This window comes from Dendropsophus ebraccatus, chromosome 5, assembly GCF_027789765.1.
Source record: "Dendropsophus ebraccatus isolate aDenEbr1 chromosome 5, aDenEbr1.pat, whole genome shotgun sequence".
NCBI classification, from domain to species: Eukaryota; Metazoa; Chordata; class Amphibia; order Anura; family Hylidae; genus Dendropsophus; species Dendropsophus ebraccatus.
Genome location: NC_091458.1, coordinates 53,410,759 through 53,424,683, shown reverse-complemented (window position 1 = coordinate 53,424,683; position 13,925 = coordinate 53,410,759). Strand labels below are relative to the sequence as shown.

At 45.0% G+C, this 13,925-nt stretch overlaps 1 protein-coding gene across 6 annotated transcripts; it reads left to right on the top strand.

Annotated features, from left to right (window-relative positions):
- Positions 1-400: 400 nt before the first annotated feature.
- On the top strand, positions 401-13,186 carry AAAS (aladin WD repeat nucleoporin). 6 transcript variants are annotated; one of them, XM_069972186.1, is made up of 17 exons: positions 401-558; positions 2,639-2,781; positions 3,133-3,260; positions 3,367-3,422; positions 3,816-3,907; positions 4,619-4,665; positions 4,743-4,841; positions 5,140-5,283; positions 5,863-5,983; positions 6,204-6,328; positions 6,636-6,696; positions 6,778-6,868; positions 8,239-8,329; positions 8,418-8,485; positions 8,798-8,879; positions 11,648-11,732; positions 12,671-13,186. In XM_069972186.1, exons 2-17 carry the CDS (start codon positions 2,659-2,661, stop codon positions 12,812-12,814), a joined length of 1,557 nt encoding a protein of 518 aa, XP_069828287.1. In that variant the 5' UTR covers positions 401-558; positions 2,639-2,658; the 3' UTR covers positions 12,815-13,186. The 6 variants fall into 6 exon arrangements, with proteins under 6 accessions (XP_069828287.1, XP_069828291.1, XP_069828288.1 ...); XM_069972190.1 differs by having other exon boundaries at positions 401-567; XM_069972187.1 differs by having other exon boundaries at positions 401-572; positions 2,653-2,781.
- The last annotated feature ends 739 nt before the right edge of the window (positions 13,187-13,925 follow it).

Genomic DNA, 13,925 nt, shown 5'->3' with positions numbered 1-13,925 from the left:
CAGAACTTATCCGCACACAGATACCATAGTGTGAACCTAGGCTAAGGAGGTGTTAGAGCCTGCAGCCGGTCAGGAGCTCAGGAAAGCCTCTCTGACACTTTGCACTGGAGAATAAAAGTATTTTGTACATTCCTGAAGAACAGACGAATACAAGTTACACTGTCTCCCCGCTACACTGCTGTATTACACATGGCGGGTTCCTGTGAAGTCAGCGAGATCCCGGTGTAATGAAGCGGTGCACGGTCTCTGCTGTCCGTGTTGATGACCTTGATTGACTATAACGGCGGAGGCTGCACATAGTGGGACAGCAGGTCACTATGACACAAGCGGTACCGCATAATAACCGCCGCCATTACAGACAAATCCGACACCACAGCATGTAACTTTATACAAAGGACAGCGCTACAGCGCGGACTGCAGTCACATGACACGGAGACGTCAGCTCTGCGACAATCACGTGATCCTCACGTTGTCAGGAAGCGTCTCAGCCTCTCGGGCGCCGCACTCCCAGCGCTGATTCGTCAATACGGCGGCGCGGATTTCTGAATAGTGTCCGAGGTCAGTGCGGTAAGGTGTGCGGTTATACTATTATATGGTTATTATGTACTGTGTGTACTGGTGGTATCCTGTCAGCACTGATTGTTAGACTGGTATGCTGGAGCATAATACATGGGGAGCAGGATATTGGCTGTTTCTAGGATTATGGGAATGTCTATCACTGTTTACATGATGGGTGAAGGATGTCTGCGAGGTGTATGATGCCAGTGATGTCTGCGAGGTGGATGATGCGGTGACACCAGTGATGTCTGCGAGGTGTATAATGCGGTGACACCAGTGATGTCTGGGAGGTGTATGACGCCAGTGATGTCTGTGAGGTGTATGATGCGGTGACACCTGTGATGTCTGGGAGGTGTATGATGCCAGTGATGTCTGCGAGGTGTATGATGCCAGTGATGTCTGCGAGGTGTATGATGCCGGTGATGTCTGCGAGGTGTATGATGCCGGTGATGTCTGCGAGGTGTATGATGCCGGTGATGTCTGCGAGGTGTATGATGCCGGTGATGTCTGCGAGGTGTATGATGCGGTGACACCAGTGATGTCTGCGAGGTGTATGATGCGGTGACACCTGTGATGTCTGGGAGGTGGATGATGCCAGTGATGTCTGAGAGGTGGATGATGCGGTGACACCAGTGATGTCTGGGAGGTGTATGATGCGGTGACACCTGTGATGTCTGCGAGGTGTATGATGCCAGTGATGTCTGGGAGGTGGATGATGCCAGTGATGTCTGGGAGGTGTATGATGCGGTGACACCTGTGATGTCTGGGAGGTGGATGATGCCGGTGATGTCTGGGAGGTGGATGATGCGGTGACACCAGTGATGTCTGGGAGGTGGATGATGCCGGTGATGTCTGGGAGGTGGATGATGCGGTGACACCAGTGATGTCTGGGAGGTGGATGATGCGGTGACACCAGTGATGTCTGGGAGGTGTATGATGCGGTGACACCAGTGATGTCTGGGAGGTGTATGATGCGGTGACACCTGTGATGTCTGGGAGGTGGATGATGCGGTGACACCTGTGATGTCTGGGAGGTGGATGATGCGGTGACACCAGTGATGTCTGGGAGGTGGATGATGCGGTGACACCTGTGATGTCTGGGAGGTGGATGATGCGGTGACACCTGTGATGTCTGGGAGGTGGATGATGCGGTGACACCTGTGATGTCTGGGAGGTGTATGATGCCGGTGATGTCTGGGAGGTGTATGATGCGGTGACACCTGTGATGTCTGGGAGGTGGATGATGCGGTGACACCTGTGATGTCTGGGAGTTGGATGATGCGGTGACACCTGTGATGTCTGGGAGGTGGATGATGCGGTGACACCAGTGATGTCTGGGAGGTGGATGATGTGGTGACACCAGTGATGTCTGCGAGGTGTATAATGCGGTGACACCAGTGATGTCTGGGAGGTGTATGACGCCAGTGATGTCTGGGAGGTGTATGATGCGGTGACACCTGTGATGTCTGGGAGGTGGATGATGCGGTGACACCAGTGATGTCTGCGAGGTGTATGATGCGGTGACACCAGTGATGTCTGCGAGGTGTATGATGCGGTGACACCAGTGATGTCTGCGAGGTGTGTAATGCGGTGACACCAGTGATGTCTGGGAGGTGTATGACGCCAGTGATGTCTGTGAGGTGTATGATGCGGTGACACCTGAGATGTCTGGGAGGTGGATGATGCGGTGACACCAGTGATGTCTGCGAGGTGGATGATGCGGTGACACCAGTGATGTCTGGGAGGTGGATGATGCGGTGACACCTGTGATGTCTGGGAGGTGGATGATGCGGTGACACCAGTGATGTCTGCGAGGTGGATGATGCGGTGACACCTGTGATGTCTGGGAGGTGGATGATGCGATGACACCAGTGATGTCTGCGAGGTGGATGATGCGATGACACCAGTGATGTCTGCGAGGTGGATGATGCGGTGACACCAGTGATGTCTGGGAGGTGGATGATGCGGTGATGCCAGGGAGCTGTTTTTGCCAGAAAGTACCGTAGCTGTGCTTTTCTAATCCTGGATAACCCCTGTTACTGCCTGCAGTACACCACCCACACGTTCTCATATGTTGCAGTCTCTCATATACAGATCAAGATGTGTTCCTTGGACCTGTTCCCTCCTCCTCTGCCCCGTGGCGATGTCACCATGTATGAATACAACAATACAATGATCCCCTGGCTGGCCGATGAAAGCCCACCACCCTCATTCCACACTGCGGTAAGAGCTTGTGTTACAGATTAGAAATGATGGGATAAAGTGTTTGTGTCCTTTAGTAGGATGTACATCTATATGATAATGTGGGAAAAGCATATAACTAGTGGTAGATGCTAAAAATGCAGATGAGTAAGATGCACGTTGCCTCATTCCACTGGCCAAAATCTTTATGAGAACGGTTCTCAGTCAGTTCTGAGGAACACTGGAAGATTGCATCTGAAATCCATGGCTTGGCGCTCGTAGAGCATGTCCTCCATCAGTTTTAGAACCTGGTTGACAAGGATGGTACGGTTGTAGTAATACAGACATAGTGGTTGCAGCTGGTCAAGCAGCTTGGTCATTGTGTCCCTGCAGATGGTCAATGTCCCAGAACTGATGATTCCTCTGGATGCCCTAAAGGCTCCTGGTCGGATGGAGCTGAACAGTAAAGCAGCCTTTATACATCACAAGGAGACGGTCTGGAAACGCTGTTTAAACACCTGGTGAGTTTCCTCTTGATCCTCTGCCAGTCTATCATTCTGCTTTTTACATGTGGATAATACCCATAGAGTCAGCTTTATATAATAAAACATTGCTTTTCCTCTCCAGGCACCAGATGGGACTTCCTGGACTGCTGGAAGAGCTTTCCAGCTCTGAGGAAGAGGGTAATGTCTGATTGGCAGGTTGTCAATATAAAGTATATTTGATAGGGATGATAAAGTGGGTAAATGTAAGATATTTCAGTAGGTTAGCTTTACATATGCATTGGTATTTCCATTCATCTGCTCTATCGTTGTAGCTGTGGGAATGGCACTGGAGTTGTGCCAATGGTGTCTGGCAGTCCCTGTTGACTTTAATGGCCTCAATTGAACTTCAGCATGGTGTATGTCATTTGATTGGACAAAAAAAAAATTTTTTGTCTTTGTGTTCTTGGATGGAATCTTCCATGGAGGCCCCCAACGAATTTTCTAATGCAGATGGGAACGCAGCCTTAGGTTTTACTTTTATAGTCAGGCGTTCTAGTTCCTTTTTTAACATGTGACGATTTGTCCCTGCAGTGCCCCCATTACTGTGTCGTGTGTCACGCTGTTTACTTGCTGCATGCCGATGGGTTTCTTCTTTCCATGGATCGCTTTTTCCACACCTTTTAGTAAGTTGCCTGTCATGTCTGTGTAGTGTTTCCTTAAGCTAACCATTATATTATCTAACAATGAATTCTGGTGCCAAATTTATGCTGAACGCTGATCATCAATAAGCTTCTCGATTGTCAGAGCCACATGTGAGGTTTCAATACTATGGGAGCAGGGCAGTGCGAGGGATTTTCTACTAGAAACAGCTTTGAATTCCATATCCTGTAAATGCTGGAATTGTGGAAATAAGAGTGCTGGGACCCCTAGCAATCCCGAGAATGTGGTTCAGTGTCTTTTCTATGTCACACGTTATTGTTCATTATAGTGTAAGGCTGGGTTCACACTACGTTTTTGCAATCTGTTTTTTGCAAAAAAAAAAAAACTTATGCAATTGTTTTTATCCGTTTTCCATTGACTTCTATTGTAAAAAAAAAAAAAAAGGATCCGTTTTTTTTTTTAAGGTGCACAAAAACGTGGTCAACCTCATTTTTGTGTCCGTTAAAAAAAAAACCAGATCCGTTTTGATCCTTTTTTTTGCAATGGAAGTCAATGGAAAAACGGATCAAAATGGCTGCACACAATTGCATCCATTTTTTTATCCGATTTTTGCTAAAAACGGATTTCAAAAATGTAGTGTGAACCCAGCCTAAGGAAGATCCAGAAGCAGATGAGTACTTTCTCTTTAGCGGTTTTAAAGGTTCTTATATTGAGCACTCTACTTGTGTCCATAGATGAAGAGTGAGGATCTCACAGCGGAATTCTCTCAGGCTTGTGACTGGTTAGTAGATGCTGGCCTTGTTTTTGGCTACTAGGCAAGTTGGATGGCATTTAAAGGGCTGTTTTCTTTTGTATCAGGGCTGGGTGTTCACTCCGAGCCTTTGCTTGGCACCCTCACACCACCAAATTTGCCTTGGCTCTTGTAGATGACTCTATTCGAATATACACCACAGGAAGGTAAGATATGTGTGGGCAGTGATAGCATTGTCTCCCCCCACACACTCCTTTCCTAAAGAGCATTTCCCTCAGTTTGTGCAGCAGGGTCTACAGAATCTCTTTCCCTCTGGTAGTTTGGATGCTTACTGTAACATAATTCCCTTTCTAGGGATATTTTGAGTAGAAAAACAAACAAACAAAAAAAACTGGGTACATTCTGAAAATATCGGGATGCTACACATTATTTTCGTAATCTGTTTTTTGGTAAAGCCTGTGGATATATATGTATATATTATATATATTATATCCTATATTTTAGCCCAACAATACCTACATTAAAGCACCGTCTGCAGAAGGATGTGGCGAGCATGGCATGGAAACCATTGTGTGCATCGATTTTAGCTGTGGCCTGTCAGAGCTGTGTCCTGGTGTGGCACATTGACCCCACCTCCCTGTCCACAAGGTAACACGTGGTGACTCTTTTATCCTTGCATCTGCATTGGTCCTGTGGGACCTGGGCCCCTCTGTCTGCACTGAGTGGTAGTTTAGCATGCACATTCCCACTCCATTCAAAGTCTGTAGGAGTGTCAGAGATGGCCAAGTGCAGAACTCCACTATCACGGGGCATTCACACTTCCGCAGAAGGAATGTAAAGGATTTATTCTCTGCACGCATAATGATGATCATCATGCTAGCAGCGGGAAACTCTTTGAATCGCTGTTGCTTTGTCACTACAATGCTGTGGCAATTCAAAGAGTTTCCCCGCTGCCGGCGTGATACTGATATCATGCCGGGCGGGGAACAAATCCATTACAAATTTGCAGACGTGCGAATGCTCCCTTAGTTTGTATATCTTGGTTTGGAGCATTACTGTGCATGTTTGACCACTGCTCCATTCTAAGGGGGGGGGGGGGGGTGTGCATGGGACCTCTATTCTAGGTGTTCTAGTTTCTCGGACCCCCACCAATAGAGCAGTTATCACCTATATAGTGAATACCCCTGTATTTTTGCGGTTGTTTTATGTCCAATCTTTTGTTAACAGGCCCTCATCAGGCTGTGCTCAGATCCTTACATATCCAGGTCACAGTCCGGTTACTAGTGTAGCTTGGTCTCCCAAAGGTGGAGTGTTGCTGTCTGCATCTCCTGTGGACACTACTATGTTGGTGAGTAACCACTACACTAGTCAGATCTGGACTTTCTCCACTTTGAGATACGCTGGACTATCAGATGTTTGTATAAAACACACATTACTTAGAGTAAACCTGCATATGGTCTTTTTAGGCAGAAAATTCTTCTGTATCATACGTCAAGATTATACAACGTCATACATTTTAAGCACCTGTCTTACATGAGGTCTTTTTATTTCCTGCTATGTGTTATGAGGTGTGGGACGTCTCTACAGAAAGCTGTGTACCACTACAGAGAACAGGAGGTGGCGGAGTCACGTTCTTGTCTTGGTCCCCAGATGGCAGCAAGGTGCTCTCGGCCACCCCATCCGCTGTATTTAGGTAAGTGAGGGTGCATACTAAGACTTGCCACTCCTTTGTGTCCGCAATCTGTCAAAATTGGCTGCTGATGTATACCATGCTTTTGAGTCCAAGTAAAAACTTCTTTATGTGTCTGTTACTAGTTGACTACATTTGGCCCATTGAAGTAAATAGAGCCCAAGTCTTTCCAGCAGCCGATTTTGACAGGTTGCCAATGTATACAAGCAGCAGAGTGCCAAGACATGGTGTGAAGGAGCCCTAAGCAGAAATCATCATGGAGTGATTTATCACTGGCTTTTATCATTATTACTCTGTTGGTATCTTCCAGGGTCTGGGAAACACACATGTGGACTTGTGAGCGCTGGCCAACACTCAACGGCCGCTGCCAGGTTTGTTTACAGAGTAACTTGCGTCTATATCTACATCCTCTTTTGCAATGTCTAATATGTTTATGTCTTTCCACTACACAGACTGGATGTTGGAGTCCAGATGGATGTCGTCTGCTTTTTGCTGTAAAGGGAGAGTCTGTAATATACAGCTTATCATTCTCTGTATTAGACGGTAAGTGCCTAACTTATTAACTCTAGTCTTATCTGCTTTACCCAAACTGTACTTATAGACCTGAAACCCTGCAGGCAACTTGTTATAGAGCAGGAGGAGCTGAGCAGATTGATATATCGCTTTGTGGGAAAGGTGTCAGGATACCTTGCCGTTTATTTATGTATATCTCTGCTCATTTTGGGCTAAGTAGTCAAGTGGGTGGTTCTACTTAGTGATTGACACTGAGAAGGACCATCCATTTGACTTATTAGTTCACAGTGAGCAAAGATTTACACAAATAAATATTAATGTATTGGTAAGTTGTATAATTGAGGTAGTATATACAGGAACCAATAATGCATATATTGCAGTGCGACTGAACATTCAGGATTCAAGTGGAAAACTATAGACTTGAAAAACAGATGAAGACCTGAGTAACCTGTTATAGATCGCTGTGCTCCTAGCAATTATTGTAAAATCTGGATTAACATAGTAGGCAGTTTATTCCTTGTCTCACGTTTAATTGTTAAAAGAGTTATTTCTCAGACATTTAGGAGACTGACACAACTAGATAAGATTTTCTGTAAGGAATAGTGGTTTCGCTGGCAGTGACAAAATCAAGGTTCAATTTTTAAATCCCAAAAGTGCTGTGGGGATTGAGAGTTAGTATTGGATTGGTTGCTATGACAAATGCTTCACTCTTTGTTTGCACTTCTCTCATAGTCCCTAATAATACCCTGCTTAAAGGGGTATTCCACTGAAATTAAAGTCTTAATATGTATGCATAACAAACGGGCTATCCTCCTTTCTGCACTCCCCGGTGTCCTCCTGCATCATCTTCAAGTCCTGGCTGAATGATCCTGCCTCTACTGTCAGTTGTCAGCTGCACTGTCCTATCTCAGCCAGTGATTGGCTGAGTGGGCTGTCACCCCTAAGATGGGTTTGTCTTGAAAGTGGAGGCAGGAACGTTCAGCCGGGGACCCGAAGATGAAGCAGGACAACACCGGAAGAGCGTGGAAAGGTAAGAATAGAATGTTATAGAATGGTATGTTTGTAGCACTCTCTGCTCACATCTGTGGGAATCGGAAAAACAGCTGAGCAAGACCTCACTGGCTGTTTCAGTAACTGGTATAGAAAAGGAGAGACTTATTCCCATGTTCTCTGCCTGAATCTGATAGGATGGGGGTTGGAAGATCCCTATTGTGGCACAGGATGTGGGTCCCCGTGGCGGTTCATGTGACATATCATTAAAAACTGATCCCTGATGTGCTGTTACTTGTATCTAAATGTATTTTCTGCTATAACTCCTGATCTTGGCAGTGAGACCCGCTGCAATCAATGACTTTTGACATGCCTGATGACTCATCTCTTTCATCTTCCATATTAAATAGGGGAGGCCGCTTGTGTTGGTGGAAATGAACGCGCAACACCAATTGCTGATGTGTCTGAAATAGTTTTTGAGAGAGAAGAGGGAGAAGTCAGGTGAGTAAATAAGGCAGAATGCCTGTGTTGTGTAAACATGTATATATCGTGGAAACTATGACATTTGTGTCATCATTATATATTGCAGAGTTGGAGGGGAAATCCAGTCTATGGTGTGGGACCCCAGTGGAGAGAGGCTAGCTGTGCTGCTAAGAGGTGGGGCTGGTTTACCATTATGTAATATCTGGTGCATATTCAAACAGGTTTTGATGAACACAGATTCTTCTGATATTTCAGATCTGTATTGTCCTTGTTTTTTTTTTTCATCCATATATCCTGCTATTAGCCAGCCAGATCTATTTTCACCTGCATTCATGCCCATGGTCCATATAAAAGACTTTGTATTATCTGTTGTTGTTGTTGTTGCAAAGGAGATGCAACAATAGTATATGCTGTGTACTTAAACAAATAGAACAATATTCTTCTCATGTCTTGTAATGTTCAAAATCTAACTGATCCCCCTTTCAGAGAATCCAGATGACAAGACAAGTGAAGCGGTAATTGCCATTTACCGCACTAAGAACAGCCCAAAGTTTGAGCTTCTTCCTTGGTAAGATTTAAAAGTATTCTATCATTTTATGTTGTATGTTACGTAAAGTGACCGTTCTTACTTAGTAAATGTAGCCGCTCTTAAAGGTGCTGTCCTATCATAGCAGCCCTTCCATATGGTCTGTTATGGGCCAGACGGAAGAGCAGCTGCAAAGGACCTAGCCATGTCTCTGCATTACATAAACACCCATTCACTTAAAGTGACTCTGTACCCACAATCTGTCCCCCCCAAACCACTTGTACCTTCGGATAGCTGCTTTTAATCCAAGATCTGTCCTGGGGTCCGTTCGCCAGGTGATGCAGTTATTGTCATAAAAATAACTTTTAAACTTGCAGCTCTGTGTCTTAACGGCCAGGGCTTACATTAGTATATGCATTAGGCTGGCACAACCTCTTCTTCCCTCCTCATGATTAGGAATGCTCCAGGCAGATTGCTTCCTATTCCCCAGCTTTGTGTATAATGAACATGGGCTGGATCATTAAAGGAGTACTCCAGGCACCCCCTGTAAAATCTAAACTTCTCACACACTGGGGGATGGTTACTGGCTTCCTCTCTGTCACATTTCTTCCCACTCTGGCTGCTATCGCTGCCCCCTGCACTGTTCTCTGTTGCTGCTGATTACATCTCCAGCTTCCTGTTTGGACCAGTGTCTGTGTGCTGCATATTCCTACACGAACAAATTCCCGGCACTCTCTCAGCACTTCAATTGCAAAGGGATTTATTCATAATAGGAGGTGCACAAACATACACAAAGTCAGGATGCGTTTCGGCGTTACCGGCCTTTGGCGGTAACGCCGAAACGCGTCCTGACTTTGTGTATGTTTGTGCACCTCCTATTATGAATAAATCACTTTGCAATTGAAGTGCTGAGAGAGTGCCGGGAATTTGTTAGTGAGGAATCGTATTGGCATCCACGAGCACCAAGTCACAGAGTGCCGACAACTTGGTTGAGAACTGCATATTCCTACAGTTCCCACAATGCCTTGTTTCCCTGGCCTGCCTCTGTAAACCTCCCACCCACAAACATGGCCACAACCCCGCCCTCCATCCCTAGCTCCTCTATTCCCCAGCTCCTCTATTCACCACCTTCCTCCATCTATTCCCCTCCCACTGCACAGCTTTGTCTCCTACACAAGCAGTAATGGTAAATACTGACAACCCAGCCCCCTTATTTGGGTGTCCAGTGAATAAAAATTGCAGCCACCATTTTCTACTTTTAATATATACTATAACACATAGTCCAGCAGCTGACAGCAAGCAGCAACATCTTTCAGGAGCTTGAACTCGGCCAGGATCTTCCAGGGAGCATTGAAACAAACCCTTTCAGCTCCAGAAAGATGTTGCTGCTTGCTGTCAGCTGCTGGACTATGAGTTATAGCTGAATCTGGTATCCGAGGTCTCCTCTGCTTCTCAGTCATTCTGGAGGAGAATCCTGTAGCATCAGACACCAGTCATCTCCTAGCAGGCATCTGGCATTGAAAGGGTGCCAAATGCCTCCTATTAGATCTGTGACATCTGATGCTGCAAGCAGCTGCCGATCTCCAGGATGACTGAGAAGCAGAGGAGACTGAGATCGTGCAGAGGAGGGAGCCCGACAGATAATATAGTATGTATTGTAAAACTGGGCAGGCAGAGGAGGAGTGGGGCGGGCAGAGGATGTGTTGAGGGGCGGGTTTCCCTGTGACAGAGAGGAAATACATCACGTCCCAATATGGCACCTGTGGAACAGCATTGAGACGTGATGTGTTTCCTACTTCCTGAACTACAGAACTTCCTGTGGGACTTTGATTCTTTGAAAAACGGGTAACATTACAGCTGTCCTAATGAGTGTAAATGGCAATGTTATATAACTTTCCTTTGTAAGTGCAGTGTTAAATTATGTAATTTGCCCGGAATACCCCTTTAAGACACCTGTGCAAAGCTGAAACAGCAGTAAATGTTCCTGGATCAATCCTAATGCTGAGGAGGGAAGGAGAGGTGAGCCAGCCTAATGCATATACAAATGTAAGCACCGGCTGTTAGACACAGCGCTGTAGGATTAAAAATAGTTTTTAAGACAATAACTGCATTACCTGCCGAACGGACCCCAGGACAGATCTTGGATTAAAAGCAGCTATCCGAAGGTACAAGGGGTTTGGGGGGTCAGATTGTGGGTACAGAGTCGCTTTAAATGGTTGGCATGTAGGGCTGCACTTCCTTTGCAGTGGCTGCCACCAGGGAAATAAATGCCAAAACAGCTAGGTGATAATATCTGATTGTCCAAGGTCATACCTATGGTGTTCAGATAAATTATAGCATCAGTTTCTTGGTAAAAAGAGATTGTCTTCTGGAACAAGTTGTCAGTCACCTGTTTTATTTCTTAAAAGGATTATTGAAGCTTAGAAAAACATGGCCACTTTCTTCTAGAAACAGCACCTCTCCTATCCTCAGTTTGCATGTGAGTTTTGCAGCTCAGTTCCATTAAAGCAGGGATGGGGAACCTTTGGCCCTCCAGCTATTGCAAAACTACAATTCCCATCATGCCTGGACAGCGATGGGAATTGTAGTTTTGCAACAGCTGGAGGGCCGAAGGTTCCCCATCCCTGCATTTAAGTTAATGAAGCTGAAGTTCAATACCACACACAACCTGGGGATAGGGGTGGTGCTGTTTTTGCAGGAAAGTATCTGTATGCAAAAAATTAGAAAATTCCAGAAATACTGCCAAAAAGTTGAACTGAAAAAATCATGCAAAATTTGTTTCTGACATAAGCCTGAATGTCTTTTTATAGTGGCTTCATTCCAAGCAAAGTGGGCGAAGATCCCCAACTCATGCAGTTTCACCCGTGTTTCCAGAAGGGGGCATTGCTTTCTGTGGTAAAGTTTTTTGTGCCATGTATCAAGACTTATTATACTTATGTGTATGTTTATAATACTGGTCACAAGAAGATTTAACTGTCCATTGCCAAGTATGATTGTGGCTTAGCTGGCTGTCACACCACTAATAATCGAACAGCTGTACTCAAGCCATAGGTTAGGTTTATAAAACACAAGAGGGGAAACATTTTCTACAGAAATATTAGGGATTCTATCACCTCCTGTAAACACACTCTGATGCATGAGGGTAGAGATCTCACAAACTTGTGATCATGCCTGAGGAACCTCTTCAACTGTTCCTTGTTTGCACTACTAGTAAACCAGTCATAGGCTATGTTCACACGTTTTTTGAGCTCTGTTTATAATGACGGACGTTCTTTAGCAGTCTGGCCTTCTCTTGTGTTTGTACATTATTCTACTTTGCATGCGGCTTAATTTAAAAATTCATTGAATTTATTAGTAAAAAACAGAGAAAGAACAGTGACAAAAGAAAAACTGTATGTTAACTAATAAAAATGTCCGCTGTTTGCAAAAGATGTCCGAAAATAATGATCATGTTCTTTTATTTTAACGTCCGTCTTTCCATTGACTTAACCGATTGCCATGGCAATGTATTGAATTTGCGGCAATAACGGACGTTATTTTGAATTTTAAAATTGGACACTTTTTCTCTGTTTAACGTTGTGTGAACATAGCCATACAGTGGATTGTGGCATGAATTGCACCAGCAGGGTTTCTTATTCCAGTTGTTCTGCTCCACAGACACAGGTAGGGATTAATCTGAGATGCCATTTTCCAGAAGATGCTACATCAAAATGTTACATTTATGCATCCATACTATAGATGAGCACTACTGAACTGTACTGTGTGTAGTTGTTATCCTCTAGGTATGTCATGCCTTCTAATCTAATCTATCCTGTTTTTGTCTTTTGCTGTAGCTATGGAGTTCAGGCCGCCTCTCCCATATTCCCTTCTACTTTGTGAATGCACAGTTTCCACGCTTTACACCGGCGATAGGCACCATTGTGGCTGGGGACACCAGTAGCACTGCTGCCATGCGACCACTCTTCACAGAGACTTAATGAATCGTTCATGTAAACTACATCCTATTTATATTAGGACCATTCGTCACTACACCTTTCAGGTTCTCATAATAAAGATTATTCTGTTCTTGCACTTATGTGACACTTTAATGTGATGTAATTCAGAGTGACAGGTATCATCCTTAGCTACTGCTGACTGGAGGTGATATTCCGTATATGATTGATAAGGCCAGTGTTCCCCAACTTGTGACTCTCCACCTGTTAAAAAAAACTACAAAACTTTGGATGTCAGGGCGCACAGTAGTCATTGTGGTTTTGCAGCCGGACAGCCACATGTTGTGGAACAGTGGTTTATGCTCTTAGGGCGGGTTCACACTACGGAATACTCGCAGACAATGTCCGCGGAATTCCGTCAGCTGTCCGCCCGCACGGGCACGCGCTTTTCCGCCGGCTCCATAGACACCATTCTATGGGCCGGCGTATTCCGCGATCCGCTAAAAGAAGTGACATGACACTTCTTTCAGCGTATAGCAGAATACGCCGGCTCATAGAATGGTGTCTATGGGGCCGGCGGAAAGGCGCCCAGATGTGCGGGCGGACAGCCGACAGAATTCCGCGGACATCGTCCGAGAATTCCGTAGTGTGAACCCGCCCTTACTTGAAATGTGCAGCTTAGATATCTGCATATGTGGTCTATAAAACAGACTAAGGGTAAATTCACACAGGCGGATCCGCCGGGAGTCTCACGCATGAAATCCACAATACACTTATTAATAATAATAAGAATACATGTATTGCGGATTAGCTGCGTGAGACTCCCGGCGGATCCGCCCATGTGAATTTACCCTTAGGGTCCATTTACACAGAAAGATTATCTGCCAAAGATTTAAAACCAAAGCCAGAAATGGATCTGAAAAGAGTAGTCTGTTTCTGGCTTTGGCTTCAAATCTTTGGCAGATAATCTGTGTGAATGGATCCTAATTGACTTTACCTTCATTCTAGTTCTGACATCTTCATGAAGGAACCCTTATGTACAAACTTTTGTATTTCCATGTAAAAATTATATAAAGTCAAAGGATGGCTGGAATTTTCTCCTTGCTGATTAAAATAATTTTTTGGAGTAACTTGTGTTTTCCCGCAATTGACTTGT

Excerpts from the sequence above, each read along its gene's own strand:
- AAAS (XM_069972186.1), top strand. The coding sequence starts at position 2,659 with ATGTGTTCCTTGGACCTGTTCCCTCCTCCTCTGCCCCGTGGCGATGTC. Across the intron at positions 3,423-3,815 it reads TTCCAGCTCTGAGGAAGAGG|TGCCCCCATTACTGTGTCGT; the intron begins GTAATGTCTGAT and ends TTGTCCCTGCAG. Across the intron at positions 8,486-8,797 it reads GCTAGCTGTGCTGCTAAGAG|AGAATCCAGATGACAAGACA; the intron begins GTGGGGCTGGTT and ends TCCCCCTTTCAG.